Here is an 18,394-nt window from a genome sequence, read left to right as displayed (position 1 = left end):
CTTCAGTAAGGCTGAGGGCAGGAACCTTCACAGGAGCACAGGGACCTAGCATCTCATGGGAACAGGCACTGGCAGGTCCTGCCTAGTTTCCCTCTGGGTCTCAGTGTCTTCCCTGTTAAACCAGAGGCCTCACCCTTAGGAGCAGGTTCTCTTACTACCTATGGGTGAGAGATGTACCCCCTGTACAGGTGCACATTGAAACAACTGTTTGGGAAGCATGGTCTTAATATGGGGCCCTTTTCTTTCATCACTCGTAAATAGAAAACATCCAAATTTGCTCTTAAATAATTTACTTTTTAATTTTGACTTTTGTGAAAAGTTACATTTAAATTTAGGAAAACTTGAAGGACGCCAATAGAGGAGAGTCAACGGTTTTCTATTAGAGACAATTAAATGTGCAAATTTCAAATGTTTTGTATAGTAAGCATAAATAATTCCTTTTATTCACATTAAGAATGAAAATATTGATACACATAAAATATTAAAATAGAAACTTTAAAAGAACTAAATGAAAACACTGACGTTTATTTGAAATCTTTAGAAAGACATAAAGGGATATGCCAAGGGAAAAGGTGTATGGATTCTCAAGAGAAAAACACATCACGTCAGACCAGTAAAGGCTATGGAGCGTTAGGTACAGATTGCCAAGATTTTCAGGTCATAAGTCCAGGCCAACAACAAAAAAATAGCAGCCTTTACCTCTGGGGACAATGTGTTTCCCTTTTTTTTTTTTCCTAGCACAAGTATGACAGTAACACAAAACACACAGAGAAGCTGCAGGCCAAGGACAGAGAGAGGTTTCCTCATACTCATGGTTACAAGGTTGTGCTGTTCCAATGCTAAGGTGGCTGTGAGGTCACCGCCCCGCACCCCAGGACACAGCATTAACACAGCAAACAAACCCTTCGTCAAAGGCAACATCTTTCCCCGTGACCTTTCCCGATTTCATCTCTGCTCCTTCCCCATCGTCTCTCTGAGGAGGTAGGATACACAGAACCATATATATGCTTTGGAGAATGGTTGCTCACTGAAGAGCTGGGAAGTGGCTCTCGCCAAAAGTCTCACAAGAAAGCGTGAGATTTTAATGGATTTACTGTGGAAGGGACTGTTTCTTTCCTAGGGAAGGCAAGCAAAGTGCACGGAGAAGGCCGACTCCCCCACTGTGATCAGGAACTTGCCTGCTTCTGATAGTCAGTCTGTTATCTCAAGAGGACACTACAACATTTTCTGAAGACCAGAAGAAACATCTTCACTTAAATAACCTTAAAGTTTGTAATAAAATAAATAAAATGATTTACACAGGAATTTCCAATTCAGAGAGCAGCGGTAGAGTTCATGCAAGCTGTGTCTATGAGAGGTGCCTGCCCCAACAACAACCAGAAAATAGGTTATTATTATTAGTCAGTCCTCTTACTTAAAACCTCTAGGGCAGCATCTCAACATGACCAAAAAAAAAATCCCTCATACAGAATATAAGGGGCCATGATACATGTACACAACTGTATGCACACCTCAGTTCGAGTTAACTTTAGAAGTAAACACAGCGGTAACCAGGAGTTAGACATCTGCCCGCTAAGATGTTCTGAGTCTTGAAAGGTGTGTATTGTAAAGAGCAGCTGGTTTGCTTTTCTTTATGAATGAGTTCAGCCTCAGCATCACAGTCTGCGGATGGTTCTGCTTCTGCCGTGTCCGTAGGAGAAGAGTGAGGCTGGTAGGGAGAAACCGTGCTCCCTGAGCTTCCTGAGTTTCCGGTAGAGGGCTTGCAGGCCCTGAGGCCTCAGCTCCCTGTCTCCGAGAGATGCTGAGGGAGGGCAGGGGACTGGCTCTGGGTTTCCCAGTCCAGCCGGACCCTGCATCTTTTCCCTTTTCTCTAAAGGTGGTGGGGCAGTCCTGGCTCGGAGGTTCCCAGCCTTCTGCTCGGAAGGGGAGGAGGAGCAGCAGCTCCAGGCTGACCCCGTGCAACCCGCGGCACGTCACACGCTTTGCTCAGATTCCTGGCTGGTGACCGAGTGCTTCTTTCATCCCCCGCTCACAGACAGCCCAGGCCCACCCTGCAGAGTAGGGCCCTCGGGAGTGGCACCGGGGTGCCGAGAGAGAACGGCACCCTGTGGGCTAAGGCTCTAGGCCCCACCAGGCCTGGGGCTGGCCCCCTGGGTCGGGTTAGCCATACATCTGCTTGAACTGAAAGCACTCGTTGCAGTAGCCGTTGCACTTGGTATTGCCGAAGTGGTCGCAGGCGGGGGCCCGGCAGCGCTGCGTTGGGGGCTCCTCGGGGGTGTGCTCTGGCCGACGGGCGCTGGTGCCCGCTCGCTGGCCGAGGTGCTGGCACTCCATGCAGAGCTCCTGGCTGCAGCAGGCCAGCACATTCCGGCAGGTGGCCCGTGCGCACTTGGACCTAGAGGCACCCTGTGAGGCTCGGGGCAAGTCTCTGCGCTGGCTTGACCTCTGGGTGGAGAGAGCAGACAGAGCCATCAGCATGTGTTGCAAGGAGAACGTGGTGCCCTATTCAACTGACAGTGTGGGTCCTACAAAGGGTCCGGTGAGGTGAGGGGCATCTGCCTGCCCAAGGGGACAGGTGGCAGCCTGCGGACCGGAGTCTCCAAGGACCGCTTATCCCCATCCCATGAAATCAGACCTTGGCCCCAGGGAGGCCCAGGGGAACCACCAACCCTAACACAGAGGCCACTTCTGTTTGCGTGAATAGTAATTGCATGAATAGTAACTGTGTGAATACTAAGCTATCCTCACTCAGACAGATTCCCTACCATCCAACAACCAATAGGCAAGGCATCTATCAATAAATGCTTGCTTTCTTTTGGCCAGTAAGTGGAGGCACCCGGGGCGATCTGCTTCCTCCTTGGATCTCATGACAGAGGATTAGTTATTAGTTAAGGAAGCCTGCTGGCCACTAAGAAGTCTGTACTTCTGCTACAAATCCAAGACGTCTCTGATCACCATCTGGCTTCTCAGAGGCTTTCATGGGTTTTATTCCATGGCTAGTTTCATTTGCTTCTTCAAATGAATTCAAAAGTAAACTCAGGCCATGAAAATCAATAGGAACTGCTACATGTCTGGGGGCCAGGCTGACTTTTCCCCTGGTTTTTCCCTGGAACTCAGCAGGGAGAAATGCTTATCACTGTGGGAAGGAGGTCGGGGCCGCAGGAGAGGGGGAAGTCCCTTGAGAGGTCTCACCAGCTGCTCTTCAGTCCTTTTTGCTTCATGGAATCTCTGATTCTGAGCTTCAATGAAACACTTCTGACAGTATCCTTCAAACACGGTGCTACCGAGGGCGCCACATTCCCTGCCCAGGCAGGGGACTGCGTTCTGGAACCTGGAGGCTGTGGGACTGGCTTTCCCGGAGACAGTGACTAAATCTGCAAGAGAGGGGAGGCTCATCAGGAACATGTATGGGGCACCCAGCAGAAGGACAGTTTTCTGACACAGATTAGGCCGGTTGCACTCTAGGAGAGCAACCTTTCAGACACTCAGCAAAATAAACAACAGAAATCATACTGTAATTAAAACATCTTTGACTCTACAAGTCTCTCCCTTTGGAACACGCTGTACAGGTAGGTCACAGCCACAGAACAAGCAGAGACATTAAGTGCCCGCCCTTCTTTCAGATTTGATGTTTCTAAAACCACAGAGGCACTCTTATGTAGTCAGTGGAGACTGCCCTCTGTCAAACTCTCTGTGTGTGTTACTCAGTCGTGTCTGACGCTTTGTGACCCCATGGACTGTAACCCACCAAGCTCCTCTGTCCATGGGATTCTCTAGGCAAGAATACTGGAGTGGGTTGCCATTTCCTTCTCCAGGGTATCTTCGCGACCCTGCGACTGAACCCGGGTCTCCTGCATTGCGGGCAGACTCTTTACTCTCTGAGCCACCAGGGGAGCCCTAAAGTGTTAGTCGCTCAGTCATATCAGGCTCTTTGTGGCCCCATGGACTGTAGCCCACCAGGCTCCTCTGTCCATGGGCTTCTCCAGGCAAGAATACTGGAGTGGGTAGCTATTCCCTTCTCCAGGGGATCTTCCTGACCCAGGGATCAACCCCAGGTCTCCCACATTGAAGGAGGATTCTTTACCATTGGAGCCACTAGGGAAGCCCTCTTTTCAGTTACTGCTCTTCAGATTTTGAATTTTTTCTAGTTTGCTTGAGTTTCAAAAGAAGTCTTGTTTGAACTCTACCTTACAAACACTGCATTGCATGACTTTATAAAACAAATTCTCTGAACTCTGCACAGAGCTCTGTGGGTCCTGGAACATGCTATTCTGTGCTTTTACTTCCAAGCGTGCTGGAAGAACTACTGGGATTCTGCCCCCAGGCAAGCCACACTCTCCCCCACGGCCCAGAGGGGCTCCCTTCTTCAAGTTAAGAGGCATACAGCCTTCTACTCGGGCATTTTTAAACAGAGGAGAGGAAACCCATCGTCACACTCACGTTTATTTTCTCTGTACTCGATGAAACACAGCGTGCAAAAGCCTTTGTTCTCTAGGGTCCCAAAGTACATGCATCCTGCTTTCCTGCACTTGCTAGTCCCCATCCTGTCCCCTGGAGTCCGTGTGGCTGGGGAGTGGTGACTGGAGGGTGCCTCGGGCCCGGCTCTGCGGCAGGCGTGTGGGGACAGGCTCTGGGCCAGCTGCGAGGGGTCAGACTTGGAGCGCTGGTGGCAGGACAGGGAGCCACTGGAGCTGAGGTTTGGGGCAGCCTCGGCTGTAGTCCTTTTAAAGCAAGTACTGCAGATGCCATTAAACGTCCTGGTGACATCCTGGAGGCAGGCTCGGCACTTGCCTGTGTCAGGAAGCTGTGTGGGGTCTGCAGGGTGGCCTGCCGGCAGCTGCCGGGCATTGTGGCATCGCTCACAGAAGCCGTTGTGCTGCACGTTGAGGGTAAAGGGGCAGCCGGGGCTCTTGCACTTCATGGCCGTGGTCTCGCTGAACAGAAAGAGGCTGGGTGCCGTTGGAGGGGCTGAGTGGGGGCCTCCGGCAGGCTCTGCGGGACTCCAGACCTCCCCCCGGGAGGTCCCAAGCACCAGGCCGGGGAGCAGCTCGGGGCCCGGCTTGGAGGTGGGCTTTGGGGCTTTCGTTTGGTTCTTTTGCCGCCTTTCTGAGCACTCGTGGCACAAAGGCTGGGTGTTCACGGACATGAAGAATGGGCAGTTGGGTGTCTCACATTTGACGTCCATGAGAGAAAGCTGGGGGATGGAAGGGTCCAGAGGATTCTGGGGGTGTGTGTCTCTCCGTCCCTGCTCATTGTTTTCCTGCCACTTCTTGTATTCGTGCTGGACAAGTTCAAAGTAATCATCTACCAGGTTTATTTCTTTGGGTAAGTTAGCTTCATCCAACCTAAAGAACAAAAGGAAAAATGTGAGACTTCACAAACACACACACACACACACAGACCCACACACGATTTTACATCATTGGCTCATAGAGCAAACTGAAAATATGGATTGTGGCAATAATTTTCTACCCATCCACTGAAATGCCGTCTGTGATAGTTTACACCTCTAACGTAACACAGTCCAGTAATGCTGAGAAAACATCACTATTCTGAGAATCAGTCTCATTTAATTAATTTTGGTCCACCCCAAATTACAGAGAATGCTAAAGAAAGGGTTACTTGGGGACTTCTTCTATACTTACTCTATTCCTCTTTGAAATAGTTACTTTTTACTATTTAAGTTCTCAGAGATCAAATTACTAGTGAAACATTATTCAGGGTATTCATTTGGGACAAGTCTACTTTCTAGCACAAACTACACTGGAATGTTGCATTCTGTATTTTGCTGTTATTAATTTTAAATGTGTATCTGGTGCCTATCAGCGTTAACTGCCATGAGCAGTAACTAAGAGGCGGACGCACCCACAGGCACTCCGTACTGACTTCTGACTCACTGAAATTTGTTCATCTCCACGCTGAGAAATTGTTTAGCTTAGGCCTTCTCGGTCTTGTGCACTTCAAGTTCTAGGAAACAGGCATCTCTTTATCATCAAGCCAGTGTTTACAATCTTGATACCTATAAACCCACACTCTGGGTCTCTCCTCCCTGATCCACGTGGCCAACTCACGTGGCTGCTACAGAACACATTTTACAGCCTAGCCTGCATGTGATGTGTCTTGCCTTACCCAGAAGCCAGGAGAATGAGGCTTTTGTTTCTAAGAATTTTCGCTTGTTAGTCTAGCACTAGGGCAATTAAAAGAAAAAGAAGTATCCTTGATGTGAATGCACTTTTTGAAGCCACAATGCTGGCTTCCCAGCATCCAGATACACAGGACAATCCTCTGGAAAAATTCCTTGTTCTCATTTGAAAACCAAAGTCAGTGCCACTTGAGCTGATTGTCTCTGACACACACAAGCCCCTAGATTTGTTTCACGTTGGAGGAAACTGGCTTCAAATAACTTTACTATTGGTCTCTGAGGCAGAGCAGCTTAAAGGTGACCCAGGATAGAGCTAAAAACAAACTGCTTACTTTGCAGCATTAATTAAATGGGTGGTGCCATGGTCCCAGCCTTGAACGGGGATTTCTACCACCATCAAGTACTCTTTCAGGAGCTTTTCCTTCATCTCGTTTTCAGTATCTGTCAAAAAGTGAACTTTTAAGTCTTCAAATCGTCCTCGCTCTCTGTTAACAAGTGGAACAGCTCGGATTTCTGAGGGGAAAAGAAATAACACGTAAGCAAAACGATTCTACTAAACAAGATTTTGTGTGAGGTCATATATATATAACGACTGCATTTTGAAAATGCAGAAAGGCTACAATTACAGAGTGGAAAAGTATTATCTAGCCACAAAATCAAACGGGGAAACAAACTGTGCTAAACTCTAATATAAAATACACTGTTTCCAGGAAGTTCACAGAATATAAAGCAGCCTCCAAGCAGCGGGTCTTATTGGTTACATTATTGCACTTCAGATTCAGACTGACCTGAGTTCAGATTCTGACTCTGCCACTATCCAGCTCTGTGACATTATGGAAGTTACTTAACTTCTCTGAGTTTCAGGTGCCTCATCTGTACAGTAAGACTATCAGTGCTTATAGCATCCACATGGATGCTGTGAAGATAAAATGAAATAAAATATTGTACCTAAAGCATTTATAAAGTACCCTATTAGTTTCACATTAAGCTAGTACAGTAATAGCTAGCCTGCCAGACGTTTACCTGCCCCAGGCCGGGCACTGTATTATGGGCTAATTAAGAAATGGTGGCAGTAACAGACATTATCTCCTATTTGCCACTAACATGCTCAAAGTAGGTCCCAAACGACACACAAAAAAAAGCGGGGGTGGGGGGGGCATTATGATTAGTGCTAGTGCATTATTACTGCTAATCAAACAAATGACAGAATACTATATTTAAATAAAACTAATATACTTAAATGAGGCTTTCAAAAAGGAGCCAAAGAGCAAACCCTGACGTTCAGTAAGAACAGGGTGTACCAGGATTCACCAGCAGTTACAAATGTGAATAGATGCTTGGTTTTCTCACCAGGTCCACTGTCCTTCATGGTCACCAGGGGTACAAAGTGTTGGCTGTCATAGCCGAGCACAATGGGGTATCTGTAGCATTCCTGGGCAGGCCAGTGCAGAGGCAGGTAAATCCCACCCACCTTCAGAGGAGCAAAATTGGAACCTGATTCCAAACTTCTCAGCATTTTGTCTGTTTAAGGAAAGAGAAAGAAAAGATAAGGCCCTCTGAGACTTTCATGGGAGTCCGTTTAACTACGGTCGCCTGGAACTTGGGTTGCGTGGGTTTTCCTAAGAGGTAAGGGATTAAAGCTGAAAGGCACCTAAATACAGGTAAGTCATCAGCGGGCGTCTCACCTGAAATGACAATGATTGGCCTTCTGAGGATGTTGCAAAGGACAAATATGTGTATTTCTTCCAGTGAATGATACTGCAGTCCACCTCGGGCCGCGGGTGTGTCCGCGGATGCCATCTTGATGAGGCTATCCCACTCATCGGTCCAATTCTAAGGGGAGAGGAAAGAAACTATTGAACGTACTCTGCATTAAAAAACAACTTTGGCTCCACTCTATAATTATTCACTGGTATCACTGAGCTTACGTTTACCCTTTCTTGAGATCATCACTCAAATGATCACCCATTTTTCCCCCATTCTGGTTTTCTTCCTTTACTTTTTCCCACTACAAGGCAAACTCAGAAGCAGAGGAGCAGGGGGACAGCACCTGCTTTCAGAAAAACCCCTGCTGAAGCACCACGCCAAGCTCCTTGTGCACAAAGTCCCAGCCTTGTGACCGAAGATGGGGAGGTGCCCCCTGACTGGTGGGCTCAGTAAAGCAAGCGAAGGGCCATCAAACCCCCCAAATAGCCAAAATGCCACAGAGAAACCCGTGATCAGAAAGATCAGTCTAAAATGACTCTACAGCTGGGAAGATGCTGCCTAGGAGCCTCCCAGCAGTGACAAGGGCCTTGGGTTCATCCCACGGGAAGTTTCTGGTGTTTTCCATTGACTCGAGCTAAGTTCACGTGACCCAGCAACCCATATGCTCCCTGACAGCAGGGACTGGTCGGAGGTGCAGTTTTCCCATCATGGAGCTCTGTCAATAGATGCGTGAGGAGGAACTCCAACATACCCGGGTGTCGTAGCAAAGCCCGGTTTCCACGAATTCCTGAGACTTAAGAGATTCCAGCTGCCAGCGGAATTTAAAGTTGCGCGTGTCCGTCTCCTTGAGGGTGCTGAAGAGCGCCTTCCTCAGGACCAAGTCTGTGTCCTGAACACCCCACATGTACTGGGAAGCAGCGTGCATGAGGCAGTTGCCATCACCTGAGGACAGAAGGGAAGCAAATTCTAGCAATCCGCATCTAAGGCCTAGCAGAGGTTTCCAGAATAAACAGCCTCTCTGCTACCATTGGTGGGGGCCCAGTAGTGCTTGTGAGAAATGCCAATGGTTTAGTTTCTTAGTCAAAGGACCAGCTGGTAACATTTCACTAGGTGATGACAGCTTTAAGGGAAAAATAAAAAATCATTCTTGTAACTCTTCTGTTTAATGAATGCTACTAACAAAGCCCAAGGAACCAAGGACAAAGAGTCTGGAGACCTTGACTCCAGTCTGGCTCTACCCTCGGTGGGGAATTTTTTAACCTCTGAGTATTTTTCCTCTTTGTGAGATGAGGGCATTGGGTTATGATCTCTGAAGTCTCTTCCTTTCTAACAAGCCTTGATTTTCTGGCTCAGATGCTGGTCCTATTGCTCTCTGACCCTGAGAGAGAACACCAGAACAACATGCTCAAACCAGGAAGCTGGTCTGGCTCTGCTTACTAGACAGGGACCGTCTGGCCATGACTCAGGGATAAATGACTTGACCACCCCACCACAGCATTCGGGGCCTGGGAGTTTCCTCTCCTGATTTATAAAATGGGATGAAGACAGAATACCTACTAGCCTGTTCACTCCCACCTCCCATAAATGCCTTGTGTGAACCTGTTAGCAATTAGAGTCCCTTTTCAGAGTTAAAGAGTGCCTAGATGTCTACATTTGAAAATAATTCAGTGTTTATGGCTGGCACTTTAAGAACTCTGAGCCTTCTGAGAAAAAGATAGGTCTAATTTTAGTCTGTCACTTTGTTACTTTTATAGGTTAAAAATCCACAACTCATGAAATGGCATTTTTTTGGCCTCCAAAGAATAAACGTTTTGGAGGAATGTTTAATATTAAAAAAGTTAACTCCTTAGGCTCTTTTGGGAAGTGCATAATTTTTTTTATAAAGAAAAGTTCAATTATTTCCTTACATTGCTGTATGGGGCAATGAAGCTATTTGAAATTTTATCATATCCTAATTATAGTCAACTGTAAACAACAACACCACCACCACCACCCTCAAATACATATCCACAGCCAATATCCTTTCAGTTTACACAGTCAGAAAAACTAGCTAAATAAACATTCAAACAAATGAACCAAAAAGATCGCTCAAGCCTGTGTCTTGGCAAAAGTGTGGCAACAATTGCAAGCTGTTGAAATTTCCCCTTTGCAAAATCTAGAGCAAAGATAAGGCTTTTTTTCTTCTTCTTGTGCTTACTTTCAGTTCTTTATTGAGATGCACCAGTATAAAATTCCCTAAGTAACATCTGGAATTCCCCAGTGCTAAGTTATTTGACTAGCAGTTGAGCAACAGCTATTGTACTTTTTGTTCTGGTGTGTAGACATTTAAACTGCGAAGTGCACCCTGGACTTTCCAAGTGGGTGTGGTCAGGGTGAGCTGGAATAGGGCTACTCATTATACAAGTGAAATCGCTGCAGCCAATAGACGCTGGAATTTTTCAAATGAAGTTTCAATTTTATGCCACCTACTCCCTTCCTCATTCACCGCAGTCTCATATCCTCAAACGCAAACTTGTGAATCACCCCCTCCCCAAATAGACCATTGACTTTGAAGAGCCTTCCTATAGGGGGAAGACTTTAAAAAAAAAAAATGGTGCTAATAAAAATTAGAAAGGAAAAGTCGTTTGTTTTCCTCTTCCCCTAAATATTTTTTCTTCCTTTTTCAGAATTTTAAGGAATTTTCTTGTAAGTGGCAAAATAAAAGGACTCTGAGCCTAAAAACCCCCATCTCTCAGAAAATGATATCAAAACGCACTTGCTTTGTAGTTTTATTTGTAGCGTGAATCCTTGACTTAAATGCGTATCTTTGCAAGACAAGTATTTACTTTTTATCTTCCATTTTTTTCCTTAAGGAACTAGGGCAAGTTGAACCTAAAATCTCAGTTCAGTTCATGATAAAATGGTTTTTTTCTTATTACCACATTTCTAATTTGGCAGAATCTCTTCTTTTCAACTCTCCCAAAGTTGACTCCACCTCTTTTTGTAACAAAATGGGAGAGTTAAAACCACAAACTGTCAGGAATATAAACCCCTTGATGATGACTTAACATAATTACCTACTTCTAAGCATCTCTTGATTTAATGCCAAAACCAGTGTAAACATTAGGTAGCCTCAGTTTTCTTTCTATGTTTCTAAGAATCTATGCTTCAAAAATAAAAGCACGATGTTGAGGTGATGCACTTAACCCCCAAAACCCAAGCAAAAAGTCACGTTCCTCAACTGTGCCAAGTTACCCAAGTCAAAAATGGCCAAAGTGAATGTACCAAGTCATTTAATTAAGTTAACACACTTATCATCTGGTCTCACTGCCAATGAAGATGTATTATTTTGCCCTTAGATGTATATCAGTCGAAATAATTGCGATGGTTTAGGATTGTCACTGGTCTAAGGACAGGAGTTTCCCGCTTTTACCTAGACAATAAGCAGTCTACTGCTTCTTGTAATAATTAACTACATTTATAAAGTAGAATTTTGTTTCTACATTTAACACTAGGCTTGAATGTGTCTGTGATATGCATACTCTTGCTCAAAGGAAATAATTGAAGAAAAAAAAACAGTGAAGTTTAGAACAGGAAACAGCAACGAGTCGTAAACAGCCATTGGGCAGACAGTCACAGACAGCAAGAAATGCAGTACAGTACTAGGAATCCCTAAAAAGAATGAAATAGAGGACTAAAACTTGCGCTAAGAACTCACGTTTATCTGTCTAGTTAGTATCTTGGGACTGCAGGCAACAGAACCTAGGTAAGGGAGGAGCTGACAACAGCCATTGGTTAACCCATAAAATGCCATCGATTCAAGAAGTGTAAGGCCATCATCACGAGCATTTTCTAATGACAGTGGAAAACACTACTGATTTTCACACCATGCTTTTCTTCTGAACTTTTTAAAGCCTTTTGATATTTCCGTTACTCGTGAGGGAAGGGTATTTCACAGATGATTAAACAGTCACAAGAATTAAATACAGAAATCATACATACATACCCTACACATACACCTAATGCATGGTGTCCAGAAATGCATTCTCCAAGCTTCAGTGTGCTCTGCTCTCTAACATGCACTAGAAACCACCCTTAACTCAAATACTCACAAAGCAAGCTTGCTTTCATCACATGCCCCTTAGAGTGTCTCTATACTAAGGTACCTATAGCCTTAAGAGATTTGATTTGGGGCTGGTGCATTTTAATAAATAGGGACCCAGCATGGTAGAAGCCACCCCAACCCCTAGACAAAAGCACGTCTTACCATTTGTTTTCAGTGCCACAAGCCTCCTGACTTCTCGACACCAGTTGAGTTTCTTCTGGCTTTCCAGGGAAGCCTGGATGTTTCTGTCAATGAGAGCATTGTGGATGATCTCCCGAAACTGTGGACAAAACTGGCAAGTTCTGAACATTTCCAGAGTGTATCGGTGCATGGATTTAAAATGGTGAATGATTCCATTGGTAGGTTTAAAAATATCTGCTGGGGTTCTCTCTCGTATCTTCACAGCTTTCCGCATATTGCTCAAATACAAGGCCAGAGGAAGCAGTTGCTCAGCCATGGTGCTTTCCAATACCTGAAGAGGAGGGAAAGAAAACCCCACACTGTTAGTCTGACTTTGATATGACTCCTATATACCTGCCTGCAGGAAACCCCACCGTCTGATCTTGTCATCACCCTGAGTGGCAGGCAAAAGATCTTAGTCACCTCTACTCCCAGGATACTAGCTGGCCCCAAAGATGAACTCACACTGGACAGTTTTAAGTTACATCATTTTTAAAGATTAGTCTAAACAAGAGCAGGAGTGGGCAATGAGGAGGAGGGGGATAACCCGTGTTTTCAGTAACGTTTGTCAGGGAGCCAAGCTTGTCTGTCAGCAACAGGTATGGTACCTTCTAACTGACTGAAACTCCCATCTCATCCTGATGCTGTTCTGGGGGCAAACACTGGATTTGAGGTGCCCTCAATGCTGGTTACAGGCACAATGCAGCCCTGACAAGTCAGCTCATCTTCTAAGAGCACCACCAAGCAACTCTTTTTTTTTTAGTCCATGTCTTGATTTACCTCTTTCAAGCACTCCCTCCCTATCCTGGAAAGATAACAAATATTTTGTGAAAAATCCTGCAATTTTATGCTACCATGTAGGCTGCTGACTGTAGTTTTCTCTATAGTCCCCAAAAGGAACATTTATAAAGCACTCATTTATAAAATGCTACTTATATATATATACGTAAAGGGTTGAACTGAATGTTTTATAACCAACAAAAAAGTCTGCTCCCAGCAAGATGCTTTCCAATTTTAAGAGCAAACAGCAGTCTTTCAGAACCTCTCCACTGAACTTTACAACATCAGAAGAAGAATTAGAATAATAACAATAGTAGAATAATAAATCCTACACTTCCAAGGGCAGATATTAAAAGCACAGAATTATATTCTATGTAATGATGGAATTAACTGTAGTACTTAAACTCAACCACCCACATAATTTTATCATTGTCTTCCAGCTACCAATACTCAGATGGATTTCTCACCCTGTCTTCATCCTGAAATCTTCAAGCACAATCAACCAGTGGAAAGAAACAAAAGTTTGGAAGCAGACAAGGAAAGAAGTTGCAGCCAGAGGGGGCCACTCAGGGCAAATGAAAGAGGAAGGGGGATAACCCCAGCATCTCCAATCCATGACAATAGCATGGGAAGATGTGAATCGATTTAACATGGGACTTTACGGCTCATCTCTTTGTGGAGAGCCAGCTGACATTCACTGACCCTGAGCAGAGTGCCCTGCCATCCATCCAAATTTCCAAGATGAAGACAAAGACAGTTTCAGAGCATGAACAGAGCCTCTAGGAAGTTTCACTGTGATTGTTAATCCCAGTCCTGTAGCATACTGTTTGCCAGGGCAAGACTCTAGATGAGAAAGAAGTTAAATGAAGTTAAGAGGGAGAAGAAACCCACGTTACAAGGAAGCCTGTCCTGGGTAGGTCTCAGCTTTCTTAAAGACATTGATAAAATGGTCTAAATTCTCATGGCCCACTGCAGGAAGACAGGTGGAGTAGATGACTCCGAGGTTGCTTCTGAGGAGTCTTCTGGTGGTAGATTTAGATCAGGATTCCTAATCTGATAGCTAGATGATGCCTGGAAGAAGTCATTCTCTGGGTCAAATGGTAATCTCTCCTTTTTGACGTCAGACATTCCTTGCAGGTGGAACTGGGCAAAATCATGGCAGGACCACAGACACAACTAAGGGACAAAAACATCACACACGCTCCCCCTTGGTGGCATGGCAAAAGTCTCTTTCACGATGTCATTCATTTGTCCATCCATCACTCAGCAAGCACGGCCTGACCACATACTTCTACTGCCTGACCATCAGCTTGATGCTGAGGCAAAAGATCAAAGATAACCTTATTCCCCAGCGTGAAGTCACATGACTATCATAGTCTCCAGCTACAGCACCTGCAGTACTGGTCCTGCTCAGGTAGGTCCCACACCATTCAAGGGCAGGCCTTTGTCTAGAAGCCGGGTCTTCCAAACCAGCCCCCTTGTTAATCTCACAACACCACACCTGTGGCTGCAGTGACTGCTGCTCTCACATGGAAACAGGCAAGAAGATCCGAAACAAACTAGGTGTAGCCTCTTTTTGCTTTTCTGACTCTTCTATTATTTTCTTCTGCACCTAAGATCTTTCAAATAGTGAGAGCCAGAACCACAGGCAAGACATGCAAATGTCAATATCCGACAGTCCAGTGTCGCCTCATTCATTGGTGTAGTTTGGAGTGGCCTGCAGCATTGCCTCCATAAAAGAAATCAAAGCCCATTGCCTAAGTGGCCAGGACTTAGACTTCTCCACACTTAAGATTAAAGAATAATCTGACTTGTGATAAAAGAATTTCTGAGCTATGAATGTAATGTCCTTATATGCAAAGACAAACAATATTAGCAATAATATTTCTTTCATGTTTCTTTTAACTCATTGGCCTGCTGCTGCTGCTGCTAAGTCGCTTCAGTCGTGTCAGACTCGGTGCGACCCCATAGACGGCAGCCCACCAGGCTCCGCCGTCCCTGGGATTCTCCAGGCAAGAACACTGGAGTGGGTTGCCATTTCCTTCTCCAATGCATGAATTGGCCTACCAACAGATATTAAATTTTCAGAAAGTACTACTTCAAAAACTCAAAAATTGTACAAAGAATTGAAAAAAAAAAATAAAGAAGCACCTTAGCACACAAGAATGAAGCAGTAACTGGCTGCTTAATAATCTGGGACATTGGGGTTGTGGTCCAGAAGACTCAAACACTGGTTCTCCCAAAAGGCTGCCCTGAGGGAGTTGACCAGAGCGGCTTTGCGAGGAAAGATTAGAGGCAGGGAGAACTGAAAACAAAGCGGTCTCAACAAGAGTTGAGCTCCTTCCTTACTTAATACCACAGCTTTCCTGAAAGGCCAGGTGGCAGGATGTGGGACGACCCCGGCTGAAAAAGACAGTCTGACTTGGGGGTAGGGGCTTGCAGATGCTCTAAACTGGAGTCACCCCCCAAGGCAGGTGGACGACCTCCTGCTCCATGCATACCTCTCTGACACTGCTGCACTCTGAGTGTCTGCAAGCCCTCCCCGGAAAGGAGAGCTGACCGGGACCCCTGCCCCCTAGGTTTTGATGCCGCTGCGATATTCCATCCCTCTGGACCGGTGCTGCACAGTCTGGAAGGAGGCCAGGCGGTTCTGCAAGGTCTACGTGGACGTAAGCATGCAGAGCTCGACTCCAAAAGGGACAAGCCGAAGAGCAAAGCACCGATGACCACCCAGACCAAGCGGCTCCGGGGGGCGACTCTCCCCCAAGCAGCTGCCGTTCAAGTTCTCTGCATGAGCTGCAAGGAACAGTTGGCTGTATCCTAGAATACAGGCTGTCACCCCAACATCTGGCGGCCACCTCCACTCTCAGCAGCTCAGAACCTACCGGGGTCACAAACGGCCAACAAACTTCCCTCTGGGACCGCGGCAAAACCAAGGTCAGGTCGACAGGGCCAGCCCGCGGGTCGCTGCCAAATTCGCACCCGCAGCCCTTGTCACGGGAGAGCCCGTGGCAGACGGCACAGGGACGCGGGGTTACCTCTTCGGGCCGCGCGAACCTCTTCAGAAATCCCAAGTCCAGGTCAGGACAAGCGTGCGCCGCAGGCTGGGGTCGCAATTCGGGTCGGGGCCGGGTGAAGGCGGCTCCCCATGGACGCCTGGTTCGGGCTAGTTCTCTGGCGGGCCGGCCGGGGGGTGTGGATCTCCCTTGCTGCTGCCACCGTAGTCCTCCCGGCGGCTGCTCTCGCCGCTCCGCCCCCACGGCCTCCTAGCTAGTCGCACTTGGCCGCCGCGAAGGCTGCAGACTGCCAGTTCTCTTTTTTCCCTTTCTGTTTTACCGCCCGCGGACAGCGGGGGATTTCCACCCAGGGACTTTCCAGTCACGTGACACGAGCCCCAGACTCCTGGAGCCCTGATCTCGCCGCTAGGAGGCGCAGGAGGCGCAGCAGGAACGGGAAGCTAGATGCACTCCGCCCCGCCCCGACCCCGCCCCGCCGCCCCGCCCCTCCGCGCCGCCAGAGAAACTCCTGCGCCCCGCCCCGGGGTGTCCCCGCGTGAGTCACCTGGGCATTTCGGAAGCTGGACTGAACGTCACATCCATGTGGAAATCGCAGTGATGGGAACTGGAAATGAAATAGGTTCTTTTTCTCAGCCGTTTTTCTGCAGAAAATCATCAACTGTGGAGAACAAGAAGGGAAATCATAAAGAAAGAAAACCCTAAAAACCACCCTAGCGCCCGGGGACCACAGACCTCTGCTGGGTTTGCACTGCTTGGGCTGCACACGTGATGAGCCCGTAGGGGAGCGTCCAACTCTGGGCCCCGGGTGGGGGGGGATTTCGAGAAAAAGATGCAGTCACAGCTCTTGGTCCTCACCCGCTGCATTCCTGCCATCCCCGGACCCCAGGCTGGTGGGAGGCTACCTGGAGGTGACGTCAGACCTCGCGGCCCTGAAATTCACGGGGCAAAACCAGACTTAGATAAAATTAGGAATCAAAACCTCTACCAACTCCGTCCCTCACTTGATTGATTTCCCGTCTCCATTTCTGCGTATCAGGGGTCCGGGTGGCATCACATTCAGGTATCATACCAATTTACAAATCACTTCTTGTTCCTTACTGTCCTTGCCACATTCCCCTAAACTGTTATTCGGAGTCCTTTTAGGGGATCTTGATAATAGTTCTCCCCAAGATGTCAATGGTTGATAATACTTATTACTCTTACTCTTATTAGTGTTGTTTTGATCCCTAAGTCATGTCCAACTCTTGCGACCCCATTGAGTGTAGCCGGGCAGGCTCCTCGGTCCATGAGATTTCCCAGGCAAGAATACTGGAGTGGGTTGCCATTTCCTTCTCCAGGGGATATTCCCACCCAGGGATGGAACCCATGTCTCCTGCCAAGGCAGGCTGGTTCTTTATCACTGAGCTCTCCTATTAAGTAGTGTGCTAAGAGCACTGGCTTCACCCAGTGAGTGTCTTGTGGAAATAGGTGTCAGCCATCTTGGCTGTGAGGGACATGAGTTGTGGAGAGAGAGCCACTAAGTCCTTTTATTGCCTTGGTGTCCCCCTTGACTGGGCTCATTTTCTAGCACGATTAAACTAGAACCAGACTGAAGTATTCCGTACCATTGTCCTCTTGTAGACTTAAGTGTACTTGTCAGGACATATATCTCAGGTTTTGAGTTAGAAAAATATATTCCTTTTCTAAGTAAGAACCTGGGGAGAATGAGGTGGAGTCTGCATGGGGGGTGGTACTTTTCCAGCGGCTTTTAGAAGTGAGAGTCAGTAGTGACTAAGGTCCCAAGGCTGGTGCTGGTCATTTGAACCCAGTGACTGGAATTTTTTTTCCAACTCCTAACCTGATATTTGTCTTCCTCTCATTCACAAATGTTTTCAACTCAAGTAACACCGAAACAATGGATAGTCATGCATATAGTAATAATGATGATGATACTTATCAAGTTCTTATTACGTGCCAGGTTGTAGGCTGTTTGCTTTCTGCCATTTAAACCTCACAATTTCACTTTGCAGATGAAGAAATTGAAGTTTAAGAAATTTAAGCCATTTGCCCAAAGTCTACACAATCAGTCAGTGACAGAGCCATGATTGGCCCTGGGCCTGCCTTACACCCACGCTGTTAGGTCCTGACTATTGACAATCACTCTCAGAAGAGAGCCTATAAGATTTAAAGTCTCAGGGCCCGTGTTTGTAGGGGCCCAGCTTCGTAAGCCTATGGCAGTCACTTAGCAAAACATGGACCCTGGCCAGGGGCACCATGTGGTCTTGGGAGCCAGACAGGCCTTGGTTTCATCCTCAGGAAACTTTCTGAGCTAGTAAAGCTGATAAAAGTTGATGGGTGTAAAAGAACATCCCCAGTCCTCATACCACTCTCCCCTTGTGCTCCTTTGAAAACAGAATTTGTCAGCTCCTGTACATCACTGCCTGGCTATGGCCCCTCAACTCCCCTGTAGCTTCCATTATCACTTTTCTGGTTTACATCTGCTCT

General features: G+C 46.8%; 1 protein-coding gene across 3 annotated transcripts; it reads right to left on the bottom strand.

Moving 5' to 3' along the window:
• Positions 1-273: 273 nt before the first annotated feature.
• Positions 274-16,201, bottom strand: TNFAIP3 (TNF alpha induced protein 3). Of its 3 annotated transcripts, none has more exons than XM_081528882.1 (9): positions 15,395-16,201; positions 12,096-12,405; positions 8,601-8,791; positions 7,828-7,975; positions 7,493-7,663; positions 6,475-6,655; positions 4,441-5,345; positions 3,193-3,374; positions 274-2,445 (listed from the first exon to the last, which is right to left on the bottom strand). In XM_081528882.1, exons 2-9 carry the CDS (start codon positions 12,388-12,390, stop codon positions 2,161-2,163), a joined length of 2,358 nt encoding a protein of 785 aa, XP_081385008.1. In that variant the 5' UTR covers positions 12,391-12,405; positions 15,395-16,201; the 3' UTR covers positions 274-2,160. The 3 variants fall into 3 exon arrangements, with proteins under 3 accessions (XP_081385008.1, XP_081385007.1, XP_081385006.1); XM_081528881.1 differs by having other exon boundaries at positions 15,779-16,201; XM_081528880.1 differs by having other exon boundaries at positions 15,932-16,201.
• Positions 16,202-18,394: the final 2,193 nt, after the last annotated feature.

Source organism: Giraffa tippelskirchi, chromosome 9, assembly GCF_054371585.1.
Source record: "Giraffa tippelskirchi isolate mGirTip1 chromosome 9, T2T-mGirTip1v1.2.pri, whole genome shotgun sequence".
NCBI lineage: Eukaryota > Metazoa > Chordata > Mammalia > Artiodactyla > Giraffidae > Giraffa > Giraffa tippelskirchi.
This window is presented reverse-complemented; position numbering and strand designations above follow the sequence as displayed.